This window comes from Bos mutus, chromosome 2, assembly GCF_027580195.1.
Source record: "Bos mutus isolate GX-2022 chromosome 2, NWIPB_WYAK_1.1, whole genome shotgun sequence".
Classification (NCBI taxonomy): Eukaryota; Metazoa; Chordata; class Mammalia; order Artiodactyla; family Bovidae; genus Bos; species Bos mutus.
Window position 1 is genome coordinate 96,824,054 of NC_091618.1, and position 18,090 is coordinate 96,842,143.

Here is an 18,090-nt window from a genome sequence, read left to right on the forward strand (position 1 = left end):
CACTATCTGTAGATCATCCAGAGGCCCTGAGAGAACAGTGCTCCTAGGCAGTGCCTCTCAAACTTTAGGTGAGGTTAAAATGCAGACTCTTGAAAAAGAACAGATATATGTATATGTAGAACAGAATCACTTTGCTGTATACCTGAAACTAACACAGCATTGTAAATCGCCTATACTCCAATATAAATCACTTATATTCTAATATAAAATATAAATTAAACTCATAAAAAGGCAGATTCTGGTTGAATGGTTCTGGGAATGTATAGTTTTTATTAGGTTTTACTCTGGGAGAAAATTTCACAAAAAATTGTGGGCAGTGTTCAAAAACCCAAAAAATCACAGTGAGGCATTTTATTCTAGGGCAACCAACTCCAGTATTTTTGCCTGGAGAATCCCCATAAACAGAGGAACCTATCAGGCTACAGTCCCTGGAGTCGCAAAGAGTCAGACATGACTGAATGGCTAAGCACAGCACAGCACAGTGTTTCTCAACTTTGGCTGTACATTAGAAAGATGCGGGAAGCTTCTAAAAACACAGTGGAGACCAGTGGTCATCTTTACTCCCCCCGCATCAATCGATCAGAATTTGGGAGGATTTCTTCCGTGAGATTCCGTTACAAAGCTGTGAGAACCAGGGTTCTACCTACCAGTCCACCAGCACCACTCAAGGGGCTGATCCAAATTTCTGATTCAGTCTGCAAACTGTTGCATCTGTGACAAGATAAGTACCCAAACAGAGTAAGAGTTTAGAAACTTTTACAGCAACGTGACAAATTAAGTTTACGTCTACTGAATCTAGCAATAAAATAGATGAATTCGTTTAAAACAAAAAGCTGACTTCCAAAGAAACATTTTGATTACCCTGCCTCAAAGAGGCATTCTGAATAAACACCCATCTCTGGTATGGAGGATTGCCCGGACCCTTCTCTAAGCTGTTACCTCTCAAAGCTGAAACATGGAGGCCAATAATTGCTGGGGCAAATTACTTGGAGACCTGGGTACAACAGGGTTAATAAACAGGACTGTGGTAGGTGGGGTTACAAACCAGGAACACATGCCCTCCAAGTTAGATAGCTTTCTTTAATTGCTCTGAAAACAAACACACTCTCACATAACACGGAAGGTGAGAGCTGAATGAAGTTTTCTGGGTAATGGCTTGAAATGTTTTCCTTATGAGAAGTGGTGTTGAGTTACAGTGTGCAGACCGAGAACTGGGAGGAGAGAAGCCGCAGCCCCAGCCGGGCCCCCACCTTTCCTGGGGCTTGTAGGAAGGTGGACATGGGCTCATGGAGATGAGATGAGTGATCTGTTGAACTGTCTGGTGGCTGGAATTGACTGCTCCCAGAGTGGCCAAAGGGCAGTATCGAGCAGGGCTTCACCAGGGGCCAGCTGAGCAGGCACGGATGCTCTGCTGTGAAATGCCACGCAGGCAGAGACTGACAAGCCGTAGGAGCTGAGCTCTCCCCTTGGACGGCTGCTTCCTGCTGTGTTCACGGGAGGGGGGCGCTTTCTGGCAACTTGGCTGCTGCAGCTACTGCTACTGCTACTACTTCAGCTCCCTCTCCACTCAAGGTAAGCAGGCTCAGAGGGAGGGCAGGCTGCAAGGGAAGCCTTTGTACCATGAACAAGATCCGAAAGTTTTTCCGAGGAAGTGGGCGAGTCCTGGCATTTATATTTGCAGCTTCTGTCATCTGGCTGCTCTTTGACATGGCAGCTCTCCGCCTCTCATTCAGTGAGATCAACACTCAGATCCTGAAGGAAGACATTGTTCGGAGGGAGCGGGTAGGGTTCAGAGTTCAGTCAGACCAGGTGAAGAGCCTTGACAGCAGCAGGACAGAGATGAAGCCCCCACGGAAGGGACACGGGAAGGGCGTGTGGGGCAAAGAGAACTTTAGGAAGACTGAGGAGAGTAAGCTCAAGGTCGAGGATGATTTGGACCAAACCCAGAAGGAAAGAAAAGTACAGAACGCCCCGGGAAGAGGCAAGGTTGCGCCTTTGTGGCATCCTGCATATAGGCAGGCTCACCCAGTGACTTTTACCAAGTGGAAGACAGAGGGGCGAGACATCCGACCTGCAGTTTCCTCTCACCCCATGACACCAAAGCAAATGACAGCTCAGGGGCTTGAGAAAACTCCATTCATTGCAGCAAGGGGAACTCCACTGGCCAAAATATCTGTGCACACAGGACCTGTCGGTATAAACAAGCAGGGCCCGAAGAGCCATGGTCTCAACAGTGACATATCAAAGCAAGCAGCTGAGAGGTACCCCACTGTGACTACCAGTCTTAGTAATGACAGATTAAAGCAGAGGTACCAGGCAGGAGTAAATGAAAGAAACTATCCTGCCAGCCCACCAGTGCCAAGACCCAGGGAAGCCATAGCCTTAAATAAAACTGAGACTCCGAGCAAAGAACTGAATGCAAATAGACACAAAGCCAATAAGAACCTTACCTTTTCCAAGTTCATTGCCAATTCAGATCGCTTAAAGAAGCCATCTATTAATGAGATACAGTGGGGAGGCTTGCTGAAGGATGACAGAGCCAAGGTGGCTGGTGGGAAGAAACTCAATTTGTCTGAAAGCCATGTAGTAATTATAACCAAGGAGGAGGAGCTAAAGACAGACACCAGAGAGGTCCCCAATTCCAACACCAAAACTACATCTACTATAGTATTGGGCAAAAGCCAAGAGAAACGCATTGGCATGAAGAACAATGAGGCATCTTTCTCTTCACTTGCTCTACAGAGAGCAGCAGTATCTCAAGCCAATCAAGCCTTAACTGAGGGACAGGAGTTAGGAAAGATCAACTTAACTGCCAAGACCCGGCCTGCACAACTCAACCAAAGTCAGACAAAAGCCCTTTCACCTGAAGATGGCAGAAGGCACCGTGTGTTAAGAATTGATGCGACACTTTCTCCAAGGGACCCCAAAGCTCCAGGTCAGTTTGGACGTCCAGTAGTTGTTCCCCACGGAAAGGAGAAGGAGGTGGAAAGAAGATGGAAAGAAGGAAATTTCAATGTCTACCTCAGTGATTTGATCCCAGTGGACAGAGCCATTGAAGACACAAGACCTGCTGGGTAAGATCCATTTCTCTTCTCTTTCCTCAGCCCCAGGTATTTTGGGTCTTATACAGAAAAGATTTATTTCTAGATACTTCTGTGTGATTTTTGGTTGCCTAGAGAATTAGAGAAATTGTAATCACTAGGCAGAGTTCAGATAGTCTACCATCCTCCCAAAGAAAAGTTCTGCCATCAGCAGACCCAATGAACTCTCTTTATTCCTTTACTTCTCTGAGACTTTGGCCCTCATCCCCGTTAGCTCATGGTTCTCTTCCCTTTTCTTTAATAGGTATTGAAAACCTACTAAAATGATGAGATGAGCTCAATTCCTAATAAGATGTATATGAACAGTAGAGCTTAAAATGTAATTTCATTAAAACAGTGACAATGAAGTGAATTCTCAATTTTGAAACTTTTTATTACCAGCAAGTTTGTCAGGAGTCTATTCGGAAAAGGAGCATGGGGAAGGAGGCTTCTAGGCCTCTCTGGAATCATATTTTAAGCAGCAGAATTCTGCCTAATTGTGAGTAATGATTATCATAATAGCAAGTGAAGAAGTGACTCTACTCCCTAGAATTTAATAGCCTTTAGAGATGAGGATGGTAGATAGCTCAGGAGCTCAGTGATGCAGGAATAATAATGTTGGAAAAAGTCAATCAGCTAATAAGTAGCAAACACCTGCAAGACACACAAGAATATATTTTATATTTCTAGAGCTTCACTATTTATGAAGCAACTGCATACAAATCACATGAACTTCATAAGAGCCCTACAAAGGAGGTGGCACATATTATGGGTTCAAATGAGCAAATGAGAACACTCAGGAACTATGTCGCTTTCCCAAGGTAACTGAGCTCTACCGCTGCCCAATGAGTCTTCATGAACCAGGTTTTAAAGAATTAAATTCCTATAACTAAAAGGTAGATCACAGAACCTGATCTGATTCAAACATAGTTGGTTCCTGGCTCTTTTCGGCTCACTCATAAATGAAGGTATGAGCCATATGTTGTAGCCACATGTTTAGTTCCCATTAATTGTTAATACAGCTTCATACATGCCTTGATATTCGATTCCTGAGCCAAACAAGGTTTGCCAAGAAGTTGAAATTAGGGACTGTCAAGATTCAGACTTACAATATGTAGTATGTAAATAATGCCCTTGTTTGGCCTATGTAAAAGTAAACAACTCTTCTTTGTGATCTGGATATCAGTCTTACTAGGAAGAAGGCTGGAGAAGGAAATGGCAACCCACTCCAGTGTTCTTGCCTGGAGAATCCCATGGATGGAGAAGCCTGGTAGGCTGCAATCCATGGGGTCGCACAGAGTCGGACATGACTGAAGCGACTTAGCAGCAGCAGCAGCAGCAGGAAGAAGGCAGTTAGAGATGTGCCTGTATTCATACTGGTAAGAAGGGCCTCGTCATTGTGATGTTAATCATTTTCAGCTCTTAGCCATTGACAGACGTCTATCGGCCATGCATTAATCACCTGTTTAGAATAAGCACTCTGCCATTCATGTTCCTCTCCCTGGTGAAACTCACAACCTTGAGGAGAACACAAATAAACCTAACATCCCAAAATAAAAATAAAGAAACTGAGGCCCTGGGAGGCTGTATTGTGTTCATAGAGCTAGTAATTATAGAGAAATGATTAAAATACATGCTCAAAATTATGTTGTGCTATTAATCGCCCATCTCTTGCTAATTACTACAACAAAAAATCTCCCAAATTATGTTGGACCAGCTCTGATCTGAAATCCTGTATATCACATGTCAAATATATCACATATATTTATGATACACTATATCACTATACTGGGGCTTCGCATGTGGCACAGTGATAAAGAATCTGCCTGCCAACGCAGGAGACACAGAAAAGGCAGGTTTGATCCCTAGGTCAGGAAGTTCCCTGGAGTAGGAAATGGCTACCCACTCCAGGATTCCTGCCTGGGAAATCTCATGGACAGAAGAGCCTGGTGGGCTACAGTCCATGGGGCCCCAAAGAGTCGGACACAACTGAGCAACTGAATACACACACATATCACTAAATTACTACATATATATATTTTATATGGCATATTCAAATATGCCAGTATACAGCATATACTATATATGCCACTATGAATGGCATATTACTATACATACCCTATGTAGCATATACTATATGGCCATATACTACCCATGGCAACTTTCAATACAAAATGCCAGTAGTAAAGTAGCTTTATTTTAATATCCCTTCTGTGGTCTGGCAGACTGCTATGGAGCTTGGGGAAAAAAAATCAGACACTGCACAGAAGTCCAGGCTTCAGTTACAAACCAGAGAAAGGGCAATTGTATGAGAGCCAAAGCAAGCAATAATGATGTTATCGTCCATGTGATTTATTGGAAGCTCAATGGCTTCCAGTGCTCGTTATTTTCTAAAATTTGATCTCTGGAAGCTAAGGGTTGCTGCCCAGGAAAGTCACAGTCAGGCTGTCTTTTCTGAAGGAGGCTGTCCCAACTGTAGGAGAAAGTGACACGTGTGCTTGAGAGCATGAGTCAGACAGCGTGTGGCCAGGGCCTCTCCCTCTTATCACACAACCTACCTTGGCTAAATATAGGTGCCCCTAGCAAGCTGCCTATCTGATGCTCTACTCTCCCAACAGGACGGAGGTGACAGTTTAACCAACAGGGATCCTATGTACAGAGCCCCTTTTGTGCCATTCTTACAGGAAAGAGAATAGATTATTTTTCTTTTCTTTTATCCAAACACTGACTACAAGTATGTGAAAATTATGTATTCAAATGGATAAAGGTTGGAAGGAAATACATTTGGTGTTGGTGAAAAGGTTGGTGAAAAACATTTGATTCTTCAGGTTGGCATGATTTAAAGTTGTCTTATTTTGATTTTATTTTTTTCCAGCTTTGCTCAAAAGGTATATGAGATGCTTATAAGTACACACTTACAAGATTTTTTGAGACAATAATTTTTAAAAGTCTGCATGGGGGAAATTGCTATATAATATAGTAAGAATATATGTATGTGTATGTGAAAGAGAGGGGGGAGAAGAGAAAAGAAAGAAGCCAGAAAGAAAAACACCAATACAGCATACTAACGCATATATATGGAATTTAGAAAGATGGTAACAATAGCCCTGTATACGAGACAGCAAAAGAGACACTGATGTATAGAACAGTCTTTTGGACTCTGTGGTAGAGGGAGAGGGTGGGATGATTTGGGAGAATTGCATTGAAATATGTATAATATCATATATGAAACAAGTCGCCAGTCCAGGTTCGATGCACGATACTGGATGCTTGGGGCTGGTGCACTGAGACGACCCATAGGGATGGTATGGGGAGGGAGGAGGGAGGAGGGTTCAGGATGGGGAACACATGTATACCTGTGGCAGATTCATTTTGATATATGGCAAAACCAATACAATATTGTAAAGTTAAAAAATAAAATAAAATTTAAAAAAAGAAAGAAATCTATAAGAATGCAGAAGAACTGGGCTTAAAATTAGTTGCAGTAACAATCCACTGAACCCTTTAAAGTTTAAGAGATCTGGGGACTATCTCCCTTACTGCTTCTTTCATTTCCTCCAAATCTGTGTCATAACTGGCTATTGAATACACATTGAATCAAAACAAGGATTAAAAATCATAGGTTTGCTAGTATGTTTGTTTCGATTTAGTTCCCCCCTGGTAAAGATAATAAGTAGTTACTAGTTCTTAAGAATGATGATTTAACTGATATGCTAGGATGAGGGTAACATGGAGAAGAAGAGAGAAGCAGGATTTCTAGGACAACGTCTCCTGCTCTTGTTCTAAAACCAGACTCTTTAAAACCTGCTCTTCCCTCCTTTTCTCCTGAGTCCCAAAGAACCATTCTAAGGTGTTGAGATGCAGTAATGGCCTTTTTCAAAAGCACAAACCCCTTTCTGTCATCAGCATTATTTTACTGTCCTTTTTAGTGCCACCTAGATTTCTACCCCTTGCCCTGTGGCTATCACTTATGGAGTGTGCCGGTCTCTCCAATGAGGGCCTTTAGCATAAGGATAGTTAGTCTCATGATCTTTTTCTACACATCAAGTTCATTACTACCCACTGATGTTTTTCTTAACTGGTCCCTTCCCACAGCTTCCTACTATCCTCACCTTGTAGTCTTCACCCCCAAACATCTTAACCTGACATTGCTTACCATCTAACTGTATCTCACTTCCACCTGTACCATGATTTGACTTAACCTCTGTACTTCAGTGACCCTTAATGCTCTTGTTGTTACTAAAACACTCCTTACTATGTGCTGTTCACTAACTAGAGCCTTGAGAATCTGTTTCACCTTGTCAGTGAAATTCAAAGCTTCAGGAAGAAACTCTGTCATTTACTTCATTTTGTATCCCCTTAGCACAGAGCACCAGTGGTGAAGAATCCGCCTGCCATTGCAGGAGATGGGGGTTTGATCCATACGTTGGGAAGATCCCCTGGAGGAGGAAATGGAAATGCACTCCAGTGTTCTTGCCTGGGAAATCCCATGGACAGAAGGAACCTGGAGGGCTCCATCCATGGGATCTCAAAAGAGTCAGACACGACTGAGTGACTAAACAACAGAACTGAGCACAGGGCAGGGCACTCAAAAGATTCACGTTTATGCAATATGGTTTTGAAGACAAGTTTCTCTTATTTTTGAAAATTGACACTATTTTTTTAAAAAAATGAATGACAGATACCTATTCAAATTAGGTTGTGAGAAGTCACTTTACAAATTAGTAATAATGACTTAATAGTAACTTCCTAAATTTTCATTTTGGATATATAGAGTATGTTAGTGTCTTGTTTAAGGTAAATATGTCCTCTTCTAACACTATGATCTATTCATTAAGTCATGTTTATTCACTAATTCATATTTCTGTTGTTGTTTGTCATGCATTTTAATGTTTTGATTTTCAATAGATGAAAATCTCCTTGCTTCATTCATAAGAAAGTTTTCTGCCCATAAGTAAAATGCAATTTCATTTTTGCCTAGAATTTTTGCCTATAAAATATGCTTCAAATAAAATACATTTTTGACAGTCATTTCACATTTCCATATTAAACCCTTTCTTTATAAAAAGATAATCCTTGCAGTTCCTACTCGTATTGAAGCTTGGTTTAGCCAGCAATAATCAATACACCCACACAAGATTTACTAAGATAGAGTCCTGCCTACTGGAAATGCAAGCCAATTCTCCTTAGAGAGGTCTGTCCTGTGGCCTGCAGCTAGAGGGAAGATGAAACTCCAAAAAGGAACCTATTTTAAGAGTGCACTTCCTGAATCTGCATTTAGAGAAAAATGACTCAAGGACACATTTGCTGCCAGCATTTAGTTTTTTAGAGTACAGTAAGAATTACAGCGTGCTCCTCCAGCGCTGCTGCGTCGTCATGATGTTAGTCGATTGTTTAATTTAATGCTTTGCTTTTCCTGCAGTATTCTGGCAAGCCCCTCTATAAAGCAATTAAAATGGGTCTATTCTCTTAGCCTAGAGCTGGGACTGTCAACCAATAATTTAATTCCTTCCTACACACTAAAGAGAGTTTTATTTTGGCACATGTGAAAAGCAAAAGATAGCACCATGCATTTGCCACAAACCAGTCTAATTCACTGAGGGAAAAGAAGAACCTTTCTAGATCCTTAGTTTCTATCTGCCCTGTTCTTCCAATCCTAGTAAGGTCCAAAACCACAACTAATGAACTGCTGGAGGAGGAGCTCGAAGAGAGAAAATAGACTGATTCCAGAGCTTTCCATACTTCAGGCTTCTAGATGTGTGTATCAGGCTGAAAGAAAAAGAAACTGAACAGTGAGATGAAGCTCAATCTCCTTAGTTTTACATTGGATTAATATTTCAGTTGGTGAAATGAGATAGCTTTTGTGATTTCAGTGACTGGAAAAGCTACGAGATCTCCCTAAGAAACCAAACAAGGGCAGAGGGGGAGAAAATCTCAGAAGATGGATTTTAATAGGTTGTTTCCTGCTTTTTCTTCTATAAATGTACACAAAGCAATGTTGCGTGTTGCTTCTGAATTGTGCGTGCGTGTACACGTTCATGCACATTTGTGTGTTTGTGTGTGTTAGAGGGCAGTGTGCCATTTCACTAAAAAGCTGTATCTGAAAGCTGGAAATACACAGCAGAATTTGTTTAAAAGGTGCAAGATAGACCATAACAAAACAAAGGGTAAATGTGGCCAAAAGATGACTATAGAGTTTTTGATGTTTTTAGTTATCACACTCTCCTCACAATTGGGGTGATAAGGAGAGAAATGATCAGAAGGTATAAAACACACTTCCGCTACTGACTTGAAGAGAAAAAAACAGGTAAGAAATGACTAATTAATGTAAAACTGAGAAATGGTAAAACAAATCAATGACTTTGTCTCCTAAATACAGCCAAAGACCTAGAAATATTTATGGGAGAAAGGAATTGGTAAATGTAGAAATTTGAACCTGTGTACACTTCTTGGTACAGACCTCATCCAAGGCCCAGTTTAACCATCGTAAAATAATTCATCAAATTCTTACAGTGATATTGCAGTGAGTACTCTTGTCCCATAAAATAGCTTTCTTTTGGGCTGTTCTGGGTGAACCATTCAGAGCAGAGTTTCCTAAGAAGAGAACAGTTTTAGGTCAAGGCTCAGAAAATTGGGGAAAAGTAGCAATATTTAGAAGCTCTGTTTTGTTGTTTGCTTTCAGAAGGAAGGGAGCATTTTAGAATCTCCTCTATGTTTAAAAAAAAAATATTTTTCTACACTAAAATACCTTCTAAATTGGCCCCACTTCTAAAACATTTGTGTATGGATATGTGTGAGAAGGAGCTATAGAGAGAGAAGCAGAGTATTCACAAAGGGCTTTACTACTTGCCTTCTCATTTGTTCCTTAAACCCATCCCTCAAGACAGGTACTGTCACCATCCCAGCTTCACCGAAAGAGAAGCTGAGACTTAGAGAGGAGGCTGAGGTCTCAGATGGCAGTTGGTAAGGTGGTTGGCACAGTTCATTCTATTCCACATCTGTTTGCTCACTGCTTGTCATAACCTGGGCAGCTGGGACCTTTTATCTTCCATGTACATCACCTTACCTGATCCTTAAAACAGCCATACCAGATTGATAAAGTGATACAGATGAGCAAACAAAGCACATAGAAAGGTAACTTGCCCAGGGACTCACAGCTCATGCATGGCAAGGTTGGGATCCAACCCTTAGTCTTCCTCACTCAGCAGTAATTCTATACCCCAGGCTGGCTCTCACATAGACACCTGCTCTGCCCTCATGGCAACCATCCTATCTCCACCTCTCCCGAGATTGTCCAGGTCTCTCTCAATAAGGGATCTCTCCCTTGCTGAGCCTCACCAAAATGGTGCCTATTATGCTCCATGTAGTGATTGTGTGTGTATGCATTTGTGTGTTTTATATGTGTGTGTTTATTCTAACCAATCCTCACAGTCACACTATGAAAGACATACTTTCGTATGTGATTTACAGGTCAGAAAAGTGAGACTCTGAAAGAATAAATGATAAATCTGCTGTCCCAGCAAACTAAGAGCAGATTCGCAGTTCAAAAGAAAGTTTTCTGTCCAATTCTAATACTCTTTCCATTGGATACAGCTCCTCTCTCCTTTGTTTCCCTATAATCATATGACTTGAGCAGAAATTAAAACAGCTGTCTTCCTTATACTCGGGAGGGAGTGGGGAATAGAGTCAGAGGTATTTGAGGTAGTTTTGCACATCAGTTATCTTGTCAGGGAGAAAATTTATAGGAAATCATCTTCTATTCAGCATTAAGCAAAGATGATTCTTTAAAACTGCCCAACAACCACAGCTTAGCAGTGAACAAATATCTCTGAGCTCCTTTCTACTCTGCCATCTCACATCTGAGCATAGATCCTGCCTTCAAGGCAAATAGAACAAAATGTTCCTTGGAAATAGAGTGAACTACTCAGGCAAGGATGAGAAAGGCTGAGCCTGGCCTGAGAGAGGGCACAAGTGTTTGAGCTGCAAACTGAAGGGAGTTAAAGACATAGGGGGAGGGGGTAAAAAGAGTGATCCATTGAGAAACAGGGAAATCTGACCTGAGACTGGGGAGAGCAGAGAGGGTGGATATGAGACCATAGAAATAAGCATGAGTCCAGACCAAGTAGGACCTTGTTAAAGTGCTTCAAGGACCAATGGGAAAATACCCAAAGACTTAAAACCCAAAACAGCAATTTAATTTACCTTTTCTCAGATGTCTTCTGACCCAGAGGGAAGCACTAATGGGTGAATGAGGCTAAAATTGCATAGAGCATTACAGAATATTAACATTAGATAAAACTTCCTTCAAAAGATCTCTAATCCCACCCCTTACATTACAGAGAAGGCTGAGGAGGGAATGACTTGCCCAAGGTCCCAGGACCCTCCAGGAGAGACAGAACTACCTCCACAGTGCTCTAACCTCAACCTAGAACTATTTCTGTCACATCACGCCACATCTTGCTTTCCCCCCTCCCATCCATCCCCACTCTGACAGCTGCCTGCTCAATAGACTATTGTCAAAGTGGTGAATGCTGTGGCTGGTGGCTTCTATTTCTAAGCTTGAGTCCAGTAGCTTTGACAGGTAGACGGTTGCCTCAGGACTACAGATTCAGCCTTTGGAGTGTGACTAAAATCTTCTCAGTGATCACAGGTGATTCTGATTAAATGTCAGGGCTGGGCTTCCCTGGTGGCTCAGACGGTAAAGAAACTGCCCGCAATGTGGGAGACCTGGGTTCTATCCCTGGGTTGTGAAGATCCCCTGGAAGAGGGCATGGCAAAGCACTCCAATATTCTTGCTTAGAGAAACCCATAGACAGAGGAGCCTGGTGGGCTACAGATCATGGGGTCACAAAGAGTTGGACACAACTAAGTGACTAAGCACAGCACAGTCTACTCTTGAAAGAACAAAACCTAAAAGTAAAAGTTTTATAGAACAACTATACCCCCTTATCAGTGAGAAGAATAGAAGAAGCCAAATAATTCCAAGGTCTTACAGAAAAGAATATAATTCTGGACCGAGCTCCTCAGATAGATGCTCTATTCTCTCTGTGATCCTCCTGAAGATACCAGAGCTTGGGGAGGGAAGGCCCCAGAACGCTCACACTGAGGCAGTAGTTGAATTGCAAATAGAAGCTGAGAGAATATTCTCCTCAACCTTCTGTTCAAACCTGCGAACACTGAGACTTGACCCACATAGTCCATTTTGACTGTTTTGGAATAAAAATGAAAAATTCATAGACATGAGGGAATATTATCATCCTCTCAATCATCTGATTTGAAACCTTCTTTATTCGATAGGATACATTCAAAGCAGTTTAGTGGCTGAGCCGTCAGCACACACAAGGCAAGAAGGCAAAACACATCACTTTCTGAGTCTCTTGGTAAATGACGAGTCCTCGATGGATTTGGATTAAAGGACTGCCTGGGAAAAGGGCAGTGCACCCAGTCAAAATGTGTGCATGTGTTTTGTGGATAATCATATGACCTTGCCGTTTTTGTTTTTTCCTTTTACCATGGAGTTTACAAAGTATTTTTATCTCCATTGTCTCATCAAATTTTTACAGACAGTCTGTGATGAAGGCACTGTGATTTCATCCTGAAAATGAGGAAACTGAGATTCTGAAAAGTTCTGACTTGCCCATAGTCATGCAGTCAGGATCAGAAAGGTCTAAATCTTGAGTTCCTTGTCATCTTCCTCAAGTTCAGGGTGTGTCTGTCTCACCAGAGTAGTGTATCCACATGGGCAGGACAGTGGAGTCCCCACATTAGTCTCCATTTGTTTTTAGTACTTGAATTGACTACAGTAATCTTTGGGTTAGTTTGTAAGTATAGCACAAGGTCTGTAGACTCTAAATACCTCACTTGTGCCATGCATGGGCATATAGGATACAAATATGATTTCTTAACCTCAAAAAAGCTTTTAAACTCAGAAGTATCTTGTATTAACTTAGACTTTACCTGAGCTGCAACTCTTCCTTCCAATATAGCAGAAAGGTTTCCACTGGGCAAATTGGAGGAAAGGAAATTTGCTTCAGTTGGGTCAGTGTTGGATAACATATAAATAGTTTCACCACCTATGGGAAGTCGATGACAGTCAGTGGGTAAGAATTTTGTAAGAGTTAATAAGACCAAAAGACTTTCCAGTTTGACACACTGTGCTTTTCAACAAAACAAGCATGCTGGGTTTTCTAGACACCTGGAAACATGTTTAACCTGTTTAGTGATGCAGAAAACCAGGTAGCTTTATATGTAGAGTGGCCAAGCATCTCAGCCACCCGAACCAAGACACACTACAAAGCTTGGTATTTGAAACCCCCCACATCGCCTTCTGTGTCCCTCTTCCCATCTTTAATGTCACCCTCTTTTCCAGGCACCGTATGACCTGTAAACATAATCTTCCACAGGATCACCCTCAATGTAATTCCCCAAATGCGTCTAAAATATACATTTGTTCATAACTGGCAGAGGTGCCATCTCCTGGGATAGAAATCTACATATTCATCTAGTGAAATTCTTCATGATCAGTCCTGATGGGGAAATTAAAGCATCACGTAAGTAAGGTTGAGAGGTGAGGAGGGACAGATTATTTGGTGAAGAGTGCTGCCTTTCCCAAACCTCTCAAATTTCTGAGGGTTCTGTCAACCTCTAATTTCAGAGTGGCTCACATTACCTCCTAGAACTTTCTTCTGAAAGAGACCAAAACTCTATTGAATTATACTATGAAAAGATCCATCGACTTTAGCCTGCTTGCCTAATTCTCCCCAATGTATTTTCATTTGTAACTAGATGTTTCTGAAGTCAACCGCATTTTAATGATAAGACAACTTTGGGACTTCACAACTAAGGCTTGTTGATTCACATAGCTCAGGCAGAATTCATGCAGCTGACCCTTCCTTTTTAGAACTGATTTATTTTTTTCAGGGGCAAATGTTGTGAAGAATATTTAGGTGTGAAATGAGTATTTCCCATTCATTTACACTATAAAATTAGAGATGAGGGAGTCACAGAAGGTCATTGATGTTTTCTATACTCTTCTTTCATTCAGGCTAATCAACTCCTCTTCGCTTTACTTTCTCTTACCCAGCTTAGAGCCTAAGGTGGGCTATTTAACCAGACTACACTAGTACCTTCAAAATCTTCCACCGCTTTTGTTTCTACCTCATTTTCTCTGATGATCCCCAGATCTGGATTAAACCATCTGTTCACATTTCCATACACAGCCTTCCTAATGAATGGTGCTGGGTAGGTCATTTAACTTCTCAAGCTTCAGTCTGCTCTATTTGAAGAACAACATAATAGTATGCATTTTAAGCAGTTGTTAAAAAGATTGAATTTATGTACATAATAGTATTTTACCATGCAAATGGTATTTTACCATGCAGTAAAGTGCCATGCAAATGTGTTTTTTCTATGGTTTTTACTCATATATTGTTTTGTTTGTGGACTAAGCACAGTGCCATTATGCTGTCTCACAGAAATGCCTGCTTCCACAAAATGCCACATCTACTGCCAGCTGCTTTTATTCTTGTGGACTTACAACTTCCTGAATAGCTATTACAGGAACCAAACTGGACCAGAGCTTGAATCCCAACTCCACCATTGACTGGCAGTATAATCATGGCATAGTCTCCCCATGATTTCAATTATTCTTCTATAAAGAGGGAAGAAGAAATGCTGTTGGTTTGAGGTTTAAAATGAAATAATGCAGAAGGCTGATAATATTTATTTATGATCATCATAATTTAATTATTACATTACAGAGAGTGTCTGAGTTAGAAAAATGGCAAATACTCTTTGTGAGTGTCCACTGGGTACCATCATGTGAAGAGTTACCCAGGCAGGAGATGGAAGACTGCCAGCAGTGAGGCTTGATGCACTTCAGGGTATGGAGAAAACCCAAGACCAATTACAACCCACCTGAATACCAACTCCCACTATAGTCATGTTCTCATTTCCATGCCAGCAAAATGATTTCAACTGTGGCTACCCTGGAGCACAAAGAATCTCAGCAAGGACCCCTTAAATAGATACGGAAGCTATCTATTTAAGAGTTTAAGTAGTGTATAATACATATCATATATATCCATAAATACATTCACATGCAGTGGGAAAGAATATTTTCTTTGGCACTTGGCAGAAGGCCAGTTGAGAAGGCAATCATAAATGGCTTTGTAGCATTAAGTGAATTAATGTTAATTAAGTAACATTAAGTAAGAGAATAGGAATGTTCTCTTGTGGTCTATAACCTAATTGGGAAAGCAGTAGCTACCATTTGGTGAATTCCTCAGCCCAGAAACTGTGCTAGATATTTTATTTACATGCATTCTCACTAAGCTGTAAATCTCTTTTCAATAAGGCATGTTACCTCATTTTACATATGAGGAAACTGAGGCACAGAAGGATTAAGTAAAGAATCTAGACGACAATTTGAAAAATTTTTGGTGGTGAGCTTCAAAATAGTGTCTTAACCACCTATAAAGCCAGTGTCCTTTCCACTACAGGGTGATGTCTTCACAGGAAGTTCTCATGTCTTGCATGGTTAGGCCTCTTAGCAACAATTGTCACTGGGTCTGTCAACATGCAGGAAGCAACAGGTTAGACCCCTCAGTTGAGAAGATCCCCTGGAAGAGCAAATGGCTACCCACTTGAGTATTCTTGCCTGAGAAATCCCATGGACATAGGAGCCTGGTGGGCTACAGTCCATGGGGTTGCCAAAAAGACAGAAATAACTTGGCAAGTAAACAAAAACAAATATCCTTCCTCTGCTCTTTATTTTATTTATAACTCTCTCCAACAAAAGTGCACAAGAAAATCATCATATAGATAGATGGATAGATAGATAGACGATGTGTGCATGCTAAGTCACTTCAGTCATGTCGGACTTTTTGCAACCCTATGGACACAGGCCAGCCATGCTCCTCTGTCTGTGGAATTCTCCAGGCAAGAATACTGGAGTGGGTTGTCATGCCTTTCTCCAAGATAGATGATAGATAAACAAAGAAATAGATGATAGACGGATTGATGGATAGATAGGTAAGTAACTAGATGATTGATAGATAACTTGAGTGTATGTGTATTTACACACAATTGCACCTTGTGGGTTTTTCTTAGAGGACTTACAACAAGAATTTTCTCATAGTTCTAGAGTCTGGAATGGCACCAGCAGGTTGGGTTTCTGTGAGGCCTCTTTCCTCAACTTATAGACAGTCATCTCTCTCCGTGTCCTCAGAGAGAGAGAGAGAGAGAGAACTCCATTTCTGCTGTCTCTTCCTCTTACACCTTGTGGATCTTGTTGGCACACTTTTTGTGCTCTGCTTATATTCTGGCCCAGGTGTGCAGAGCAACTTGTTCACAATAACCTCCCAACCACCAGTATCATCATGTGCTTTGTGGATGAGGTGTGGTCCACTCTCCTGAGGTCTGTACATAGCGTCCTCAACCGCTCTCCTCCCCACCTCATCAAGGAGATTCTACTGGTGGATGACTTCAGCACCAAAGGTAAGAAAACTACTCCCTGGAAAATCAAAGTTTGATGCGAGGCAATAACAATTCGGATACAAAAATTACAGGATAATTTGATAAAGAATGAATGATTTATAAATGCCCAATCATTGTTTGATACTGTGGCTTAGAGGCATAAGTCCAAGCATCTGTGAATTACAGAAAGTCATCTCAACCACCCATGGCCTTGTCCAGCTAGTCACCGCAGACTCTCCTTCAGCTGTGACTTCTCTGTTGTGTAGGAGTGATTTTCTAATTACAGGTCTTTGGAGATGGGTACTTTGAGGTCCTGGAGACCAGAAGATGTTCTCTACAATTGCATAAATGCCTTTTTATGAAATCTAACAAGCAAAGATGCCACAATTAACAGAGTTAGTTATAGAAGACAATGAAATGTAAGCCCTACGGCTTCTGCTTTATTATATGTTCAGCTAAGAGTTGAGAAGACAAGTTGCCAATGGGACCAGAAAAATGAGGTTCCAACAGAGTTCAAAGGCAGAATTCACCAGTGTCTTTACTTTTTTGTTTTGATTACAGTGAAGAATCTCTCTCTTTGGACTGTAAAAAACTGGGTATGTAAGTGGTCCCATGACTGCCAAAGGTCCTAGACCACATTACAAAAATCCCCAAATGCAACCCACTTCAGAAAAACTTAAAAAGTAGCAAAGAGACAGCAACCTTAATAGAACACTTTAGCCTTGGTCATGACAACAAGGACATGAGCCAGTTCTCACTTCTCTCTCTTAGAGTGCCTACCAGGGTCACACTGAGCTCCAGGAGCAGGGAGATATATAAGGAAAACTGGTTGAAAACGTTGAGAAGTAGTCTTGAAAGCATCAACAGAAATAGAATCTAGTTACCAAGCAGATAACAGTCCCTTTAGGAATGGCCTATTCAGATTTTGTGGCCCTGAAGGATCTATGCTGCTGCTATTGCTGCTAAGTCACTTCAGTTGTGTCCGACTCTGTGCGATCCCATAGACGGCAGCCCACCAGGCTCCCCCATCCCTGGGATTCTCCAGGCAAGAACTCTGGAGTGAGTGAAGGATCTATGAAGTCCTCTTTAAGAGAAAGATGACACGATTGGTAGGAAAGCGAGCAGCAGAAGTATTCACAGAAGCCATTCCTACCTGGGATATGTCAATACCTTAATCATACATAGAAGTAACTGTAAGCTACATAAATATACCACCCCCCCACAAAGAGCAAGAAAGCAGAGGTGTGATGGAGAGAGTGTCATAGTAGGAAGTGGCAATGGTCTTAGCCAATTGCAGTTGCAATATCTTTCTTTTGCAAATTTTTCAATTTGCATACAATGCATGGCCTCTCTCCTAGGTCTTAGAAGAGGCCTTTACAAGGGGAAAAGTTTGTGCAGAAACCGAGCTTCATTTATTTCAAGGTAAATTTGTACCTGTCCTGACAAATGCTCAGAAAAAGTGAGCCCTTCTCTTGATAACTCATCTACACTGAAAGGTGGATTTGAGTTTTAGGAAAACAGAAACTTAGAGTAT

The 18,090-nt window shown here is 41.4% G+C and overlaps 1 protein-coding gene across 1 annotated transcript in view; it reads left to right on the forward strand.

Moving 5' to 3' along the window:
• Positions 1 to 1,123: 1,123 nt before the first annotated feature.
• GALNT5 (polypeptide N-acetylgalactosaminyltransferase 5) overlaps positions 1,124 to 18,090 on the forward strand; it is a 45,072-nt gene continuing 28,105 nt past the window's right edge. The window contains 2 exon segments of the mRNA XM_014481675.2: positions 1,124 to 3,074; positions 16,411 to 16,577. Coding sequence (XP_014337161.2) covers positions 1,621 to 3,074; positions 16,411 to 16,577 — 1,621 coding nt within the window. The 5' untranslated portion in view covers positions 1,124 to 1,620.